The following is an 18,326-nucleotide window of genomic DNA, read 5'->3' as shown; positions in this document are numbered from 1 at the left end:
CCAATTAAATAAGCTATGGGTGCAAAGCGACTTGCCCGTCAATATACACACCGACCTCCTGCCGCCGTGGCAAGGAGTCGCCATCGCCACCACACACGCCAGAGCTTATGCCAGAGTCCGCTCATTAACTTTTAGCGCTAGAAGCCACCAGCAGTTACACAAAGCTTCTGGACCAACACAAAGTGATTATCAGTTGATCCTTCTCCTGTTCTGGCCACAGTGACAGAGAAGCCGCCCACATACATACCCGTGCGCTTTCCAGGAGAACAGGCCCGTACCTAGCTCTCCCCACCCCACCCCACCCCACCCCCTCTTGGCCTGCAAACCCCCAGGCACAAAACCACCCCCGGTTCTTGACTAGGACAAAGTCAAGCAGAGCAGCAGTGCTGCATTTCAATCTAGTTTCAAATACCTTGAGGTGTGATTCGTTTCACTGGTCTTTGTCGTAGCATTTGCGGACTGTATACTGTTTGCTTCGCTAGGAGGATCTTTCAGAATATCGGACTTTGGTCTGGGGGAGGGGGCGGAAACAAAAAGAGGCATTTAAACCACGGCTCGGATTCCCCAACCTCCCCCCCCCGGCAAACTAGCCTATTGTGTGGAGTTGGCTGGGCACTTACTTTGTTTTCTTGTTGGTGTTTTTCTTGGTAACACTAGGACTAATTTCCTTGTCCTTCTCAGGCTTCTCTTTGTCTGGCTTTTCCACTTTCTCCTTCTTCTCCTTCTTCGGGGGCGGCGGGGTGGCGTACTGCTGGGCCACCTGCTGCGCCACCAGCTGCGAATTGATCCGAGGTTTTCTAAAACGTTTAAGGAAAGACACATCACTATTTGCTTTATAGTATTTCTCTCGCTTTTTTCTCCCGCTTTTGGCTTATAATTTCTTAACGTATTTTATTACTGGCACCTCCAAACCCAATTGCTGGTCATGTCTACATTACCGTTCCCATGCAAAAGGTAGAGAACCCTGTTCTTCTTTCAAGTCCACCCCTGTACGTCTAGCTGTAACGACGTGCACACGTGTGCTCGCACCAACAGACACACCGCTCGCACGAGCAAAGCCTTGCAGCCCAGAAAACATGACAGTGTCTGTAAGAGTGCACAGAGCACTTCTCCTTGTGAGCTGTCAAGATTATACTGACTGACAGCTTTCAAATACTCCTGCTGCAGAGGGTTAATCTCATTTTATTAAATGGACACTAGTAATCCCCTGAAAGGAGAATGAAATTAGAAGTGTGACATTCACTCCTCAATCTAATTATTCCAACCTGGTCTGCTCCCCGCAGCTCTGTGATTGGCACGGACAACACACAGAGAGCAATGAAAGGTAACCAGGGTTCATACTAGCTCCCGGTGGGGGGGGGGGGGGGGGGGGGGGGGGATAGGACTGAAAATCACTATAAAAAACCTCAGACAAGTGATACATTCACTGTGCCATCAACCATTATGTCCGGGCCAATCTCCAACTGACACCGCCTCTTAACACTATTGTTTTCGAAATCTAAGTGCTGCCAAACACTGTGCACAATGCACGAGCATTCAGACCCAAATGGGAAAAGGAGAAAGAAGAGCCTATGCGTTATTTCTATACAGTATTAATTTTCAAAGATTTCTCATCTAAAGCGCCATCTATAATATGAGATCACCATTTATAATATAATAAAGTCTCCGGGAACACAGTAGGAAACAAATCCCCCAAACGGGTCGTTAATAAGGTGAAATGAGTGGCTGCCACATCGCAAGCATCACCTTCAGATCCTACAGCTCCTTCTCATTGTCAAGCGGGCTGGGGAAAAAGAACCGGCCACACCGGGTCTGGCTCATCACTGGGAAGCCCAGAGGGGGAACACTGGGGGGAGAGGGATGGGGGGAGTGAAACAAATGTGGGCGGGGGGAGCTTCCTTCTTAAATAATCCTGCCATTTTGGGACAAGAAAACAAACAGTGGCTAGATACATGACATGCTGAATCCCGAAGCTAACCCCTAAGTTCTTGGAGCTTCTGAGAGCAGGTGCCTCACTCCTGTGTGTTCCCCAAGGTGAGCCTGAGCGTGGAAGGCACTGGTTTGCTCTGAGCGTTTCAGTACTTGTACAGGGGTAGGGTGGCTTTGCCAGAAAACCTATCAACGAAGGTGTAAGTAATCTCAGAGCCAATTTCTTATTGGTCTCCAGCAACAGAGGCCTTGGTCATGGGGTGGTCACCAAGAAACCCAGTCACAGGTACACGTCAGCCTGGACCACAGTTTATTGTCACTGGTAAGAGAGTCAAACACAGACGTGAAGTCCCTCTAGAGAAAGGGAGGAAGGTACTTGCTGTAAGCCCCCAGAGGACCCCATATGAAAGGTGCCTTTGTTTTCCCACAGGTTCTGAGAAAGGCAGCAGCAGCCATTCTAAAGCATTCTACTCCTTCAAAGAGGAAGCACGAATGTGTTCACGCTTACAAGGCAGATAATCACCACTACAAAGATTTCATAAGCACTTGCTGGGGGGGCAAAGAGATCAGCCGTCTAAAGGGATTATCAGTTTAAATCAGTTAAAACAAAATGCCATATACTACACAATATGCAAGTATCAAAATGAAAGAAGTCAGCCAGAGTTAACACTGCGAATAAACCACAAAAACTTTATGAAAAAACTACACCTTGGGACGCCTGGGTGGCTTAGTCGGTTAAGCGTCCGACTTTCGCTTAGGTCATGATCTCACGGTTCGTGGGTTCGAGCCCCGCATCAGGCTCTGTGCTGGCTGCCAGCTCAGAGCCTGGAGCCTGTTTCAGTCTGTGACTCCCTCTCTCTCTGACCCTCCCCTGCTCACGCTGTCTCTCTCTCTCCTAGAAATAAATAAAACATTTAAAAAAAAAAAAAGAAAAAACTACACCTTGAGGGAGAATTTCATTTAAGCCAGCATGTGCAGTTGACTCCAGGGAAATGGGATGCGCAACAGGAGAGAGACCTTCCGCAGACAAGGAATCCAAGGCTAACTGCCAGCCGGATCGCCAGGCCCACCCAATCCGAGTCAGAGGTGCCTGTCTCTCACTCCAGGACACCCTAGAGAGTTCAGTCACTTACAACGGCTGTACTGTAACTGCCAGTCAACGGTACGCTCCTCAGTGGCAACCTCACATCTTAATCACTCCTGTCGCCGTGTCATTCAGCACAGTGGCAGGTGCTCAATAAAGTTATCTGCTGGATGAAGAAACGAACAGAGCAGACAAAGACAAAGTAAAATGAGGACGAACAAGAGGGCTCAAGCTTTGATGATCAGGAGGTCAACGCCGACCTCCATGAGAGCAGGCCACGTGGGATCAGCGGCTGCGATGACTGACGGACTGTCAGAGCACGAGTTCTGAGACAGCAAACAGGAGCCTTCTGAGGACTGTGGTGTGAAGGCGAGCGCGGCCCTGGCTATTGTGGGAAAGGGGTGAGCAGGGTGTGAGGCTGCTATAGGAAAAGAGGACTTAATGACGCTGTCTGCTGAAACGGACCGGAGGCGGGCCCCAGAGTTAATTCATGGGGTAAAGGGGAGACTGTGCAATCAAGACAAGTCCATGGAAAGGAATGGGGACACTTTCTTCTGAGGCAGGAGATGGATGCTAGGTAAAGGGGGGTTATGGGCAAAATCTGGGGAAGAGAAGTCAGAGAAGAGATTCAGAAGCCATGTCCGGTTCAGTGAGTAGCAGGCACTAGCATTAGCAGCAATGAGAGCTACCGATGAGCAGAGAGAAAAGGAAATTGCTTCTTTCGCGTATAGCTGACATACCAGTTACATGAGTTTCAGGTAACTCAATAACTCTATATGCTATGCTCACCCAAGTGTAGCTACCGTCAAAAAGGAAGCTACCTGTATCTCACGAATGGCCCATAAGGGTACGAGCGTGGGGACCATAAAGAAGCCATGAGCCAGCCAGACATGACGCGCCGCCCAGGACGGAGTGCTCCCCAACAGGGCCGGCCTGCCATGGCTCCGGGCAGACTGGATAACGGGCGAGGTGCCCGCGGTGTTTCTGCACCTGATGATCGTCCCCTAACACTTCAGCACGTGCGCCAGGACCCACTCTCCATGGACAGAAGGTGAAACCAGCCGTGACTCCTAATACGTGGCACACGCGCCCAGCCATGCGATGGCTTGTACCTGCTCCTAAGAACATGAACGTTGGACTAGGAGAGGGAATGCCGCTCTCTGCCAGGGGTTAAGCAAGCCTAGTACCTAAAGGACAAGGACCCAAGGCTACCTGGGAGCGGATAATAAGCAAATCAGCAAAGAGTAGGGGATGTCTGCTAAAAACATCGTGTTGTTTCAGAGGGGTTACTCGGTTTCATGTTATGTATTGCCAAAGTCACAACCTAACTCCTCAGTCATTACTTGACCCCTCCTCACAAAAAACCCTCCAAAACAACCGAGGAACATTTATTATTTAAATTATCATCGCAGAAAAAAAATTACTATCGCAGCTTTTTCAAACTCTCTCTCCTTGCAACAAGCCCTGTAGAATTCCTAGGATCAGGGTACAGAGAATGAAGTAGGAAATAAACCTAGCCAATTTTTTTTTTTTTAAAGATTTTAAGTAATCTCTACACCCAACATGGGGGTCCAACTCACAACCCCGAGCCCAAGAGTCGCACGCTCTTCTGAGTCGGCCAGGTGCCCCAAACCTATCCAAATTTTACAAGCCGCACAGTGTTTTTCTCAATAAAGTGCACACCAATACTTACTGGTTCAAGAAGCAAAGCGAACTTTTTGGAAGGGGAAGGTTAAGAAGTCTAGAAGGCCCACTGGTGTGAACCCGCCAAATCAAAGTGCCGCCGTGTCAGCACAGCACTGTTCAGGCGGCTCCCGCCATCTGTCCCCTGCTGCTTCCTAGGCTCAGTTCTGAACGCAGGCGGGAGAATGGGAATGTCCCCTCTCCAAGAGAGCTGCACACACTTCATGCCAGTGTTCGGCAACAGGACTACTTGGTTGTCCCCAAGGGCAATCGGGACTTCCCACAGATCGACACCGCTGACTACGTCTTCTAAGTGTCATATGCCACCGTGGAGACAGCACATTTAGTGGGCAGAACCTCCAACAGGTTGCAAAAAGTCGATCCTTCAGTATGCAGCTGCAGAGTCTGGGCCCTTCAAAATGATCTGTTTTCCAACGATCAACGTTGCAATATGTTAGATAGTACATGGGTTGGGGGTGGGGGTGCCTGGCTAGTTTCCTTAAGAAGAGTAAAGGTGACACCGAACAAGTTTTCTGTTATCTTACTCAAGATTTTTTTATAATAAAAAAAAAGTCGTCTTAAATTACTCTATGGGTTTACGGTTTCTGCCTCAGTAACATTTACAAATGAAACTCTGCTGTGAAATTCCGTCAGGAAAACTTGTGTTTTTATTTGCATTTAAAACAGCTTAATATTTCAGGGGCATCTGGGTGGCTCAGTGAGTTAAGCACCTAACTCTTGATTTCAGATCCGGCTGGGCGTGGAGCCTGCTTAAGATTCTCTCTCCCTCTCTCGGAGGCTTGCACACGCACTCTCTCAAAAACAAAAAACAAAACCCAGCTAATATTTCAGAAAAGTCTATTCCATAAAAAGTGAAGCAAGTCTTCATCTAGGGACAGCCTTAATTTTAGAGAAGGAAAATTTCAGAGTTTGAACACACACAAACGAATGAACACAGAGCACAAAACAATCTTTCTGATTGGTTTCTGTTAGGTGTACTCATGCCACCTAGGTGAGCACTGGTAGACCTCTCTCACCCCCTCCCTCCCTCCTTCCTTCCTTAAAAGGCAAACCGTATTTTAAGAGGTGTTTCTACCATATACCCTTTCCCTGGTCTGTCTGCGTACTCAGGGGAACCTGAGGTCTTACCATTCACTTCTCAAGTGCTTCTCTATATCTAAGCTACCAAACATGCAACAGGACAAACCACTTTCTTGAGGTTCAGGCAACAAAGAGCAAGAAGAATCTCTAACAAATTGTATCTTTCCCTTGATTATCTTCAGCTTCTCCTAAATTATCATTTGTACATTTTGCCAACTTAGAGAATTCCATCTGGTGTTTCACTTTTCAATTAAAATACCCTAAAGGCTCTGGAATCAGACAATCAACTCAGCCATTAAAAAAAAAAGCGCGCTTTACAAACTTGCAAAATCATCTTCACTAAGTCAGCTTATACTGTCCTTGAGTTCTCTAGCCATTTACATCTCCAAAACCTTCTCCTTGCCTTGGCAATCTAGTAGTTGAAGAACTACCAACCTCTAGGATTTAACTGCTCTGAGAATACTTTTCACTTAGCTCACTTCTATCAGGAGCCCAAGATTCTTCATGATAGACCACATGGCAATATAAAAGGAATGTTCACATGACCGATTTTCCTGCCCCTACATGCAGAAGATCATCCTATACACACTGTTAGGTCAGCTAGGATAGATTCTACCCAACCCAACAGTGACTGCATTTTTGTATTCATGATGCGCGCCCTCCTCCCCCCGCCCCGAAATACACCAGCTGGGAACACAGCAAGGTCTGTATTTATGTCAAAGGAAATATACACGTGGGGTCAACACTGGCCACTATACACTAATGGCCCCTGGCTTTGAGGACTAGTATAGAAAGGAGGCCCTACAAGAACAACCTGTTTTCTGTTCATTTTCCCTACCGGCTCCTGATCCATTGTATTTTTTTCAAATACCAAAGATAACCCAAAGTAGAAATGATGCAAACAGAACACAAGTCAGAACTCCAGTTCTAACATGATGACCACAAAAACTTAAAAGGTGATACAAAACTTTTAAAATCTAGAAATATATAGAAAAGATTTAAGGTTAACAGGCTACCGTTAGGGTTCTTCCCCCTCTGCAGATACTTATATTTTTTAACTGTTGCCTCACTTTGTATTTTCAAGTTCTAAAAGGTAAGTTAGAGAGAGAGTTAAGATTCTCAGTTTTAAAAAAATGAGAGGGTTAACAACTAGACCAAAGAGAAGTGTAATCTCCCAATTATTCATGTGGGCATCTTTCGGGCACATCATGTGAGGTTTTTTTTTTTTTTAAATACAAGGTTTTAATCTCTTAAAAATTTCTGTACTTTTTCGTATTTGTCTCACTGTTATAGAACAGTATTACCAAGAACCACCAATGTGATCAATGGGCCCAATGAAGAACAATGGGTGAGGAAACAGAGCAGATAATCTGGTTTAAAAGTTAACTCCCCAGGGAATTTCTAGGTATGTACTTTCTTTGCCACTATTTTAAAGACTGATTGTCTTAAGACCACTGGACAAATATTCGTATGTTCAGCTACAGGAAATGAAGCCAAGCTCCAACCTCATTCCTCCCTGATGCAGGACATCCACCAAGGAAGGTGCCCTTTCAGCTGGCTTCTTCACTGCTTAGACCTAGCTGGCTCTGCTCACAAAGATCAGTGTTCCTAGCTTCCCCCTGGGCTGCTCTGGTCACAACCTCCAGCCATGCCACGCCAGGATGAAAAGAAACCTATATGACCTGTGACCTACACTGAAGCCAACCATAATAATAAGGATAATTTTAATATATCTTTTTTGGAAAAAAAGTTTATTTTTGAGAGGGTGGGGTACAAGTGGGGGTGTGGGGGTGGGGGGGAGGTGCCAGAGGATCCCAAGCAGGCTCTGTATTGACAGCACAGAACCTGGTGCGAGACTCGAACTCACAAACCATGAGATCATGTCCAGAGCTGAAGTTGGTCAGCTCAATCAACCGAGCCACCCAGTTGACCCATAATACGGATGATTATAAAAGTCAACTATCACTTTACTTTGCTAGGATCACAGACGGCATGGCATTATTAACTTCTCCCTGCTTCCCAAACAGGGAAGCTTCTTCTTGCTGTTCTTTTTCTCCCACACCATTCTTTCCTCTCTCGTGTACATACCTGACTTCATGAAATTTCTCAAATCCTTTGGCTCATCTTTTAGAATGAGCCAGTACGTGACCCAAGGGGTCTTAGTTATCATTTTGGGTTGCTCCTTCCCAACAGTCCACATCCTTGACTCAGAGTAACCACTCTACTCTGTACCAGAAAACGAAGACGTTCAATTCTGACTCCAACAATCTTTTTTCTTTTCTTTTTTTTTTTAAAAACCAAACCATCCCCTTTGTCTCACTGTCTTTCCTTCTGCCATCTTTACTGTTGAGAAGGAGAGCATGGACTTTGGAGTTAGGAGAGCCTTTAAACTTTATATAGGGCCTGCTACTGAGAGCTCAGGAGTAGCAGTTACTCAAAAAGGGAATGGGGCTGTATCGAATTTAATACTGCTGAAGTGAAGATTAAACGAGGTGAAGTTCACTTTGCTTGTCATAGTACATGGACACTTGTAGAGACACTTAACAAAATAACTGCCCTTGAAAGTCATACATACGCTACCTTCCCAGCTGCAGATGTATCTACCCCCTTCCTCAGATACTGGGAGAAGTTGGCAAGCCTTGCCCTGAAAGAATTCTAGAGACCTATCTCCTTCACATATGCTGGCGTCCCAAAGCTCATCATGCCGTCTAGCTGCAAGAGCAGTGCTGAGGATCCTCACCAACACAGCTACCGACACTGCTGTGTGTTTCGGCGACCACTGTGGCTTCAGACACCCCTTTTAAAAGGGAGCATCTTTCCGGGAGGCTCCCAGGCTTCAACTGTACAAGATCTACGGCGTTACACAAACTCTCACCAGACACGACCTGGTCAGGGACAACAGGTTCCAAGAGAACTAACGTAAGCACCATCAATAAACAGCAGGCTCACCAATGTTCTATTCCAGATTTAAAATTGGCATTGTGAATGCTCAAACGTCTCTTAGGCCCTGAAAACACACTTACTTTACAAACAACCACCACCAAGTACAGGTGCTAGAACTTTCCTAGAATGTAGAAACATATTCAGTAGGTAAAAAGAGCAACAGGTGGTTTAGAGTCTCAAAAGCAAAACGTATATTTTCTAAACAAACCTGTGATCAGTGATTACCTTAGCCCCATGGTTCTCCAGCGTGGCCCAGAGACTGTGGGCGTCCTCCAGAACCTTTCGAGGAGGGTCTACCTGTGAAGGCCAAAACTATTCCCAAAAGACTTCTCTGTAATAATTACTTCCACAATCATTCTAAGACATGACGTGCTTTTTCACTTTCCGAAGATTACATGACACGTAATATCGCTGCTCTGACAGCTCGCGAAATGTACGTCTGTACAACTGCCCCTTGAACAACACAGGTGTAAACCACAGAGGCCCACTTACGCACAGATCTCCTGTGATACAGCACGAAACTTTAAGTGCATTTCCTTTTCCTTATGATTTTAATAATGTTTCTTCTCCAGCGTACTCTACCGTAGGAATACAGTATGAAACGTAAAATGTGCTAACTATTCATGTTACAGTAAGAGATGGTAACAGCAGGCTATTAGTAGGTCATCACTTTTGCGGGGGGAGCAATAGTCATATACAGATCTGACTGCAGGGGTGAGGGACTGGTGCCTCCGACCTCTGTGTTTTTCAAGGGTCAACTGTATAGCTTTGTGTTTTAAACTTTTCTCAGTTTTAATTTCTAAACATCTATAGGTACAACCAACAGGAGTGAAGGCTCCTGGGGACCCATAATACTTCATCAACAATGCAAGAGACCCACTGGCCAAAAACCGTGAGAAGCGCTATGCAAGGACCACGCCAAGTTATTTTTTTTTATTGCGCAAGTCTGCTTCATTATAGGCAAAGAAAGGAGAGACTTCCTCTAGATGGCAACTTCTAAAATAACTCAAGCTTAAATTCTTCCTCAGCAAAACTTCAAAAAAGAAACATGAATTACCTCCAAGTGCAGGTTAAAAAAATAGTTTGAAAATAAAGACAAATTTTAAACTTATTAAACATCAGTCAAGAAGTGGGCTTAAAAGTATTTCAACCATAGACTACAATAAATCTGGCTTCCTTCCATTTCCCCTCCCCTGTGGTGCCTAAAATAACAGAATATCATTGTGCTCATTCAGATATTGTAAGTCAATGTCCCATAATAAATATGCCCTACAGATCTCCCACAGCCATCTCTCCCACTGACAAAGAAGGTGTGAGCTAACTTTATATAAGGAAAAATGTTTCCTAAACTGTTTTTCAACTGGACCTTCTTTGAAGATAGCTGAACTCTTTTTATGTTTATTTATTTTGAGAGAGAAAGAAAACACCAGTGGGGGAGGGACAGAGAGAGAGAGAGGAAGAGAGAATCCCAAGCAGGCTCTGGGCGGTCAGCAGATCCTGATGCGGGGCTCAATCGCAAGAGCAGAGATTATGACCTGAGCCCAAATCAAGGGTAAGATGCTCAAGTGACTGAGTCCCCCAGGGTCCTCTAACTCAATTTCTTTTTGATACCTCCATTCATTATTTTCAACATGAATTTTATTCTACAGCAAAAGACCAGTGTTCAGACTGAAAAGCATCTTTTGCTTGTTGAGGATTTGGTGTGAATAGTGTTTCAGGGACTACTACTCACACTGGAGGCAGCCAATCACCGAAGCCGTTGGCCACGTGACTACAGGTGTGGGAGCCACAAACTTCTCTTCACCAGCTTGGTTTAGTGGAAGGCCCACAGGGGCATCCAATCCCTCTGTCCTGAGCCAGCATCCTTTCTATCTCTCAAACTTCATCTGAATAAAGGGGTGGGGACCTGGCATGCCTTGTGCTGTCTCCTTTCCCAGTAACTAACCTCTGGCGTTCTGGCTTTGTTTTGAAATTCACTGACTGTGTTTCTCCCTGCGCCTACCACTGGCTGAGGCAGGGTGCTGTGCACTTGGGATGTGGGTGGATATGTGCTCATTCTCCAAGGAGTTGGTAAGATATGACATAATAGTTACCAATGGCCCAGGTCGCTGGTGAGGGGCCCTCTGTGTCTTATGGGGCGCTCTGTCACACAAGCTGGATCACAGGACTCAGCAGGCATCTCACTTCTGAGCTTTGCCCTTCCTTGCTCTCTGTACTTATTTTGGAACCTAACTCAGTGACTTTGGATGAGTTACATACTTTCTCCAAACTTCAGTTTCTTTACTGGCAAAGGAGATTAGAGGTAAGTGATCTCTAAAGTTCCTTTAGCTGAGACACCTGTATTCAATATTTAATAAAGACAACTATACAGAGTACTGGTTCACAAGGAAGAGGCCGGTTTTCAGTTTACGCTGTTAGTAATTCATGTAGCCTTTTTTTTTTTTTTTTATGTTTTATTTATTTCTGAGAGGGGCGGGGGACAGTGTGAGCAGGGGAGGGTCAGAGAGAGAGGGAGATACAGAATCCGAAACAGGCTCCAGGCTCTGAGCTGGCTGTCAGCACAGAGCCTGACACGGGGCTTGAACCCATGAAGCGCAAGACCATGACCTGAGCCGAAGTCAGATGCTTAGACTAAGCCACCTGGGCACCCCTGTAGCCTCTTTTTTTAAACAGGATTAAACATCATGGGGTACATTCTACAAACTATACTGTTGGTCTAGTGACTATGATATGACCTCTCTCTCCTCTTGCCAAAGACATACGAAATTACCTTAAAAATCATGTCAATAATTTAAAATGAATCACGGAAACTACTAATCTCTAAGCAAACCACATTTTCAGATGCAAATAAATCCAATGATGAACCAAGTCTTTCTCCTAGAAATACTATCACTATGGCAATCGAATCTACTCTGCAAATTACTTTATAGCTGTCAAAGATCCCATTAAAAATGCATTTAAGCACTTCGAAATTACAGTTCACGTCACAGAACTGGGCACTAGCAAAGCACACAAAAGAATTACTAAACCTTCAGAGGGAAAAAGAAAGCAATTAGAGAACTCAAAAGAATCTGAGGTCTAACAAGTCGTCTTCAGGTCTTGGGTTTCCTCACCTGCAAAATTAAACCCCTGGGCTTCATTAAGGTAATCGTTAAGGATTCCTTCAAATCTAATCCTTAAAAAAACAAAAACGTACATGCTAGAAAACAATAGTTCTAACAAACAAATCTGGTTCCTGGTCAAATTATCATGTCATAATGGGCTTCCTTCATCACTGGGAATCAAAACTTGAGGCCCGCCATCACTTCGGAAAGCGGTCCGCCGCACGCTTCTCAGCCTCAGCACCGGGGATCTTGGGGACCTCGCACCTCTTTGCGGCAGGGGCCGTACTGAAGTGCTGAGGAAGACTTGGCAGCATCGATGCCAGCAGCGCCCCCATCCCCGAGTCACGACAGTCAGAAATTTCTCCAGACACGGCCAATGTTCTCCAGGAGGCAAAATCACTCCCAGGTGAAAACCACTGTTCTGCACAAGATTATAATATAGAGAAGCAGAAACATCTACAAATATGGGAAAGCAGCCCAGAATACAACAGCGCTTCTGTTAAAATGTTATCAAAAGATATCCACGAGAAACATCTGTGAAAAGTTCATCATCCCAACTGCTGGAGGTTACCAGACAGTGTGATTTAGGAAGAAGAATCTGGAGAACTCTGAATATATTAACACTGATTTTTTTTTTTAAATGAAATTGTATGAACGGTCTTCTCAAACCTCTTGCAATACTTTTCTTAAAGGTCTCTACCACAGAGCAACACAAGGGTTTACCCATAATAAGATGTATCATTTACACTGACAGTAAACAGAAGTCTTTGGTAATTTCATATATAGCCAAGCATCACACATTTGGTCAGGAACACACCAGTCGCTGAGATCTGAGTAACAGTGTTTTAATGCGTGGAACCTATTCTAAGGGGGGGAAAACCCAAGGTAAAATGTAAAGCGACTTCGGCATATTAATAACCACGAGACCAGTCTGACCAATCACCAAAGAGAAGACAGAGGAAGGACTATTTGACGGTCTCTACACAATTTCAACTCTATTAAGACCATTTAGATTTCAGGCATTTCAGGCGAATCACGGTTTTTTATTTCCAGTAAGGGAAGGGAAGTTTTAGGGTACCTCATTACAAACGGTTGAAAAGTTCGATGTGAATGAGGTGAGAACTCTGAAGTCACCAGCAGCTCTCAGCTAGAGAAACTAGCACTGGAGTTTGAGAACTCCTTCAACTCCATGAATACAATCTTGTTTTGCTCGGACAGTGTGGCAGAGGCTGGACGGGGATTCAGAGAGCAACTCCAACTGTACAGTAAATCTGTGAAGGAACTGTTGGTCCTACTAGTTATACAGGGATGAAACTTTTCTCAGAACCAGAAAATAATGGAAATTATCTGAATACGAACAGAAGTTTCAATAAAGACGAGAATATTCTGAGATACACTGTCAGCAGTCACGTATCACGCCCAAACAGGTCCGAGCATGCACCTTACCTCAGCGCCTAAGAAATTGGTGATGCAAGGATCAAAATCTGCGTTAGGTAAAGAAAAAAACTTGTGTTGGAAAATGCTGATAGCTCCTTTTTCTAGAAGGAAGCCTTTTAATTCTGAGGGAACCGAAGGAAGTGTTTAGGACACTGCATTAACAAACATTTCTATATAACAAGTTAATTCTGTGCACAGCCCCTACCCTTGAGTACTTATTTTCCTTGAGCAAAATTCTCAGAACAACTTTCCTAGCAATTAAGTGCGGTCACCTGAAGGGCACTGCCTAATGCTTTCAGGGTCGAGCATTTGTTAGCACTACGGTGAGAACACGTTCCTGGGAAGGCACCTTCTCTCCCGTCCTCATCTGAGCGCGCCGCCATTAACTCAGAACGGGGCCTGCTCACCTCGGTCTAGCCTCTCCCCACTCCTAAAGCTTCACGGTCCTCCCGCGATCTAGCTCAGGGCCCGAGCACCTTCCTCCTCGTGTCGCACCTGCAGCGCTCAGCCTTCCCTCCAGTTCATCTCACAGGACACTACTGAGATCGAGGGTGTGAAAAACAAAGTGTAACTGCCTAGTTCTCTGCTGACAACGTGCCCCCGCCTGTGGCTGACAGAAGTAAATCTTAACTCCCTAACTTGGCGTGGGGGGGCTCCTCGCAACTTGGTTCCAACAATCCTCTCCGGCTCGCCATGCCTCCACCACATAGGCCACCTAGGCTTGCTCCTGGGTTCTAGCTGAAGCCACACAAACTTGAACTCATCTTTTCCAGAAGCCATCTTTCACCACTTGCTGCACTCGCTCACCACCACTGATCCCTTAGCTTCTGGAATGCCCTTCCCCATAACTGAGGTGCGAGGCCCACACCTACTTAAGACCTCAAATGCTGCCGCTCTCCCCAGTTCTCCTGGCGAATCCTGGCTTCCCAAACACCCCTGGATCTACCCCTACTACTTATGACTCTGTACTATCATCCCTCTGTCTCTTCGTACTAGATTATGAACACCTGAGGCAGTGCCGACATTTTACATCTTGTCATACTCCCCAAACCTTCTTCACAGCAACCGGTGGCAGCTCAGTTAAGGCTGCAAGAACGCGGGTCCTCTGCACACTGTGGTGCAGACAGCAGGTGCCGGATCAGCACGCGACACAAGACTGTATTATTATCAAGCTGTACATAACCGTCTCTCTGGGACCCAGAACTGAGGGACTTTGTACAACTCGTCTTTCAAACTGCCATTCCCCAGCAAAGGCCTAGGACACAGGGGATTCTCAAAGAATATCAATACCTACCCCAGAGGCAGAAGAGCTCCCAGCTTAAAAGAGGGGAAGAAAGGAGGAAGAAAATGAACGGGTAAGGCAATGCGCCCTGTGAAGAGGCACTGTGTCGCGTGTCCTGCGTGCATTATCTCACAACCCTCACAACTTTTTGAAGTCACTGAAGGGACCAAAGCCTGAAGGTCCAACAGTAAACAGAAGGCTAGAGCCCGGAGAGTCTGATCCAAGTTTATGTGCTTTTCACTAACCCACAACCCGCCTGCCTAGTGAACCTCAAGAAGAAGGAAAAGAAGTGAACTGAAGCCAGTGAAAGTGAGAACAAAAGAGAAGAGCGTATCACGAGAGACACAGAGTCAGAGGGGGACGGGAGGGGGGAAAGGGAGGGAGATGGAGATGGACCCCAAGAAAGAATAGCCAATAGTATTTAAAGCTGCAGTAAACGAGGACAGATAAAACAGGTCTCCAAATCTGCTAATCAAGGAGGTGTATTTGCGAAAGGACTGTTTCTCTTCTATTCCTTCACTACATAACCTGTATGACCCTTCACCTCTCCTCCGACCTCAAATATCCCAACTATTTCAACACATCCAACCTACACTCACAACTAGATAGGTACGGAAAAAGCAGACTCTGACACTGTTGTATAGTGCCTGTATTTTTAAATATCTGGAGCCCAGGAATTGGTACAAAATTCTTGGCAAGTCTAAGGAACGCTCTTAATCTTTTCTGTTTCTCTAGTGAAGTAAAAAGATTTATGGATAGTAACAAATGACATCTCGAAGCATCGCACAGTTACTACTAAGTCTGCTTACTTAACCTTACAGTAAGTACATTATTCTCAGGAGTAATCATGATGGCATCAGGTGGGATCCTCATACTACCAGCAAGCCCTCCAATTACACAGCTTTATCTAAATCCCAGGCCTGTAAGAAAGGACATTTGGATAAACGGAGAGGACGGCAGGGTGCATACACGCAGGGCCCCGCCGCAGCACCCCGAGAAGAGCTGCCCAGCCTGGCACTCCGCTCCACATCAAGGATCTGCCTCTGGCATCAGAGTAAGCCACCCCACACGCCTCGTAGTAAGGGAAGGCTCCTAGGTAACGTAAGGCTCCTGAAGGTTCCAAAAATGACTCTTCAAGGTCTATTTGAAATGGGCTTTTTTCCCTTGTGAAAGCAAATTGCAACAACTGTGCTGTGTTCAAAGGTTTGCTGAAAATCTGATTCAGTAACTGGCAAAGATAAAATAGAGGTTTTTCAAATGCTTTGTTTTAGAAGTCTGAAAATACAAATGTTTCGTTTTTACCTAATTTGAGAGTTGTAAAAATGGTACTCAGTTAGCATCTACCCTTCCCCCAGCCTCTCCTAATGTTAGCTTTTTATATAAACATAATCCTTAAAACCTGAAAATTAACACCGGGTACAAGACTATTACCCAACCAGACACTTTGTTTTTATTTTCACCACTTGTCCCACCGAGGTCCTTCTCCTTCAGCACCCTGTCCGGGCTCCCGCACCGCAGCCCACTGCCAGCCCTCCGGAGCTCCTCGGCCTCCCGCTCTGCGACGGCCCTGAACCCTTTGAAGAGTTCAGGTCACTTATGTTGTGGAAATGTCCTTCAATTTGGGTTTGTTCCATGAGTTCTCATGAAGAAATGAAGTTATCCATTTTCACAACACCAGAGCCAAGATGTGTGTCCTCCTGTGTGCCTTTTATCAAAAGGTTTGTGTTTTCACGTCTTTGTTGTGTTGTTAACCATAACCACTTGGCTAAGGAGGCGCCTGTCAGGTTTCTCTAAAGTTACTGTCTTTTAAATAAACATCTTCAAAGAGGTATCTTGAGACTATATATAAAAATGTGTTGTTTCCCCTCAAACTTTCACCTGTTAACTTCTGCATCAAACTGTGGCCTGTGCAAAAATTACCATTTTGTTTTGGTTTTGCCCAGTAGTGGCTTTCTGGCTCCCTCTTTCTTTCTATACTTATTAACTGGAACTCTCCTGGAGGTAAGAGCTGTCTCTTCTCTCCCATTTATTTATGCAATTAGTTCTATCAGTAGGAATTCATGGATATTTACTTTATCCTTAGTGGTTAAGATCCAATAGTACCATTATTTATTTTGTGTCTCAAGTCACTCCAGCTTTGGCCATCAGGAGCTCTTTCTTCAGGCTCAGTTGTTCTGACAAGCCCTCATCCTTTGCTGAGGCCATCAAAGTCTAGAAGGTTTTGGGATCAATTGTTCTTAGGACTATTTTACATTCCTAAGCACTATACGCAAAGCCATTACAGCCCAGCCAGAAAGGAATAAAACACTCTGAACTTACCAGTCACGGAAAGGGATAAATCACTACATCCTACCCCAACCAGCATCATATTCCAGACAGCACAGCTATTCACAAAAATGGGTGACGTCCAAGCAAGCGGGAGCTGCAGGTATCCTCAGGAGTACACTTTCTCCGAAGGCACTCACTATTCTACTGCCTTTTCGAACAGAAGACTGCTGTGTTCTAAAAACACACTTGATCATCAAACATTTTGCGGCCAGAGGTAAAAACGCCAGATGGAACAATGATGGATTCCAGTTAGCTTGAAGTGTTCTCGAGAACACATTGGGGGAGTGGGGTTGGGGGAGTGGGGTTGGGGGAAGGGACAGACTTCAAACTCTGAAAGAAACTGGAAATATTCTGACCAGGAACAGGAAAGAGCACAAAAGGCAGAACGGAGCGCAGGCTCCAAAGAGCAAACAGCCTCTGGCAGAGCAAACAGAGAGGCCGCCCCTGCCCACTTTGTGAGGCCCTGTCCGTGGCCTTGGAGAAATAACCCGCGGTGCCTCGGAGGTAACTCCCCGCGTGCTTCCAGGTATATGACTGCCTGCCACCCAAGCAAACCCCAAGGAGGCAGGGAGGAAGAGTGACAGGTGCTGTGGTCTGCTAACCAGCACAACTTCTGCCGAGGATCCATTTTAAGAAGGCACAATTTACATAAAACAAAATGCACATAGTTGGAACAGTATGGTTTTAAGTTTTGACAAATGTATACAGCAGTCATCATCACCCCCAATCCGGATTCCTTTGCGTCCACCTTCCCAGACACCAGCCACTGCCAGCTCCATGAGGCTACCAATTCGTTTTTGTCACTACGGATTAAATCTGCCTTTGAGTTTCACGTAAGTGAAAGTATACGGCATCTTTGTTTGTACATAGCTACTTTGGCTGAACATATTATTTAAAAAATATTTTTCAATGTTTTATTTATTTCTGAGAGAGAGAGACAACGTGAGCAGGGGAGGGTAAAGAGAGAGGGAGACGCGGAATTTGAAACAGGCTCCAGGCTCTGAGCTGGCCGTCAGCACAGAGCCCGATGCAGAGCTCGAACCCATGAACCACGACATCGTGACCTAAGGTGAAGACGGACGCTTAATTGACTGAGTCAACCAGGCGCCCCTGAACATAATATTTCTGAGATTCACCCACGGTGCTGTATTTTGCTTATCCAGTCTCCTAATGACGGACATTTGGGCTGTTGCCAATTTTTAGCTATCACGAACAAGGCTGCCATTAACATTCAATGTACAAGCCTTTGTGTGAACATGTTTTCATTCCTCTTGGCTAAAATTCCTATGGCAAGTATATATTTAACTTTATGGCAAGCATATATTTAACTTTATAAGAAATCGTCAAACAGTTTTTCAAAGGGAACTGTGCCGTGTTACATTTTCTCCAGCCAAGTATGGTCATTCCAACTGCTCCACATCTTCAACAACCCCCG

The 18,326-nt window shown here is 45.4% G+C and overlaps 1 protein-coding gene across 1 annotated transcript in view; it reads right to left on the bottom strand.

The window, feature by feature from the left end:
- Window positions 1-18,326, bottom strand: part of LOC120230818 (RING1 and YY1 binding protein) — a 78,752-nt gene that overhangs the window by 3,993 nt on the left and 56,433 nt on the right. The window contains exons 3-4 of the mRNA XM_039230559.1: window positions 621-797; window positions 413-511 (exon numbers count right to left, since the gene is read on the bottom strand). Of these exons, the coding sequence (XP_039086490.1) occupies window positions 413-511; window positions 621-797 (276 nt within the window). The remainder of the gene's footprint in view (window positions 1-412; window positions 512-620; window positions 798-18,326) is intronic.

Source organism: Hyaena hyaena, unplaced genomic scaffold (assembly GCF_003009895.1).
Source record: "Hyaena hyaena isolate Hyena2069 unplaced genomic scaffold, ASM300989v1 scaffold_48, whole genome shotgun sequence".
Taxonomy (NCBI): Eukaryota; Metazoa; Chordata; class Mammalia; order Carnivora; family Hyaenidae; genus Hyaena; species Hyaena hyaena.
Note: the sequence above shows the minus strand (reverse complement) of the source record. Positions and strands in the feature narration are given on the sequence as shown.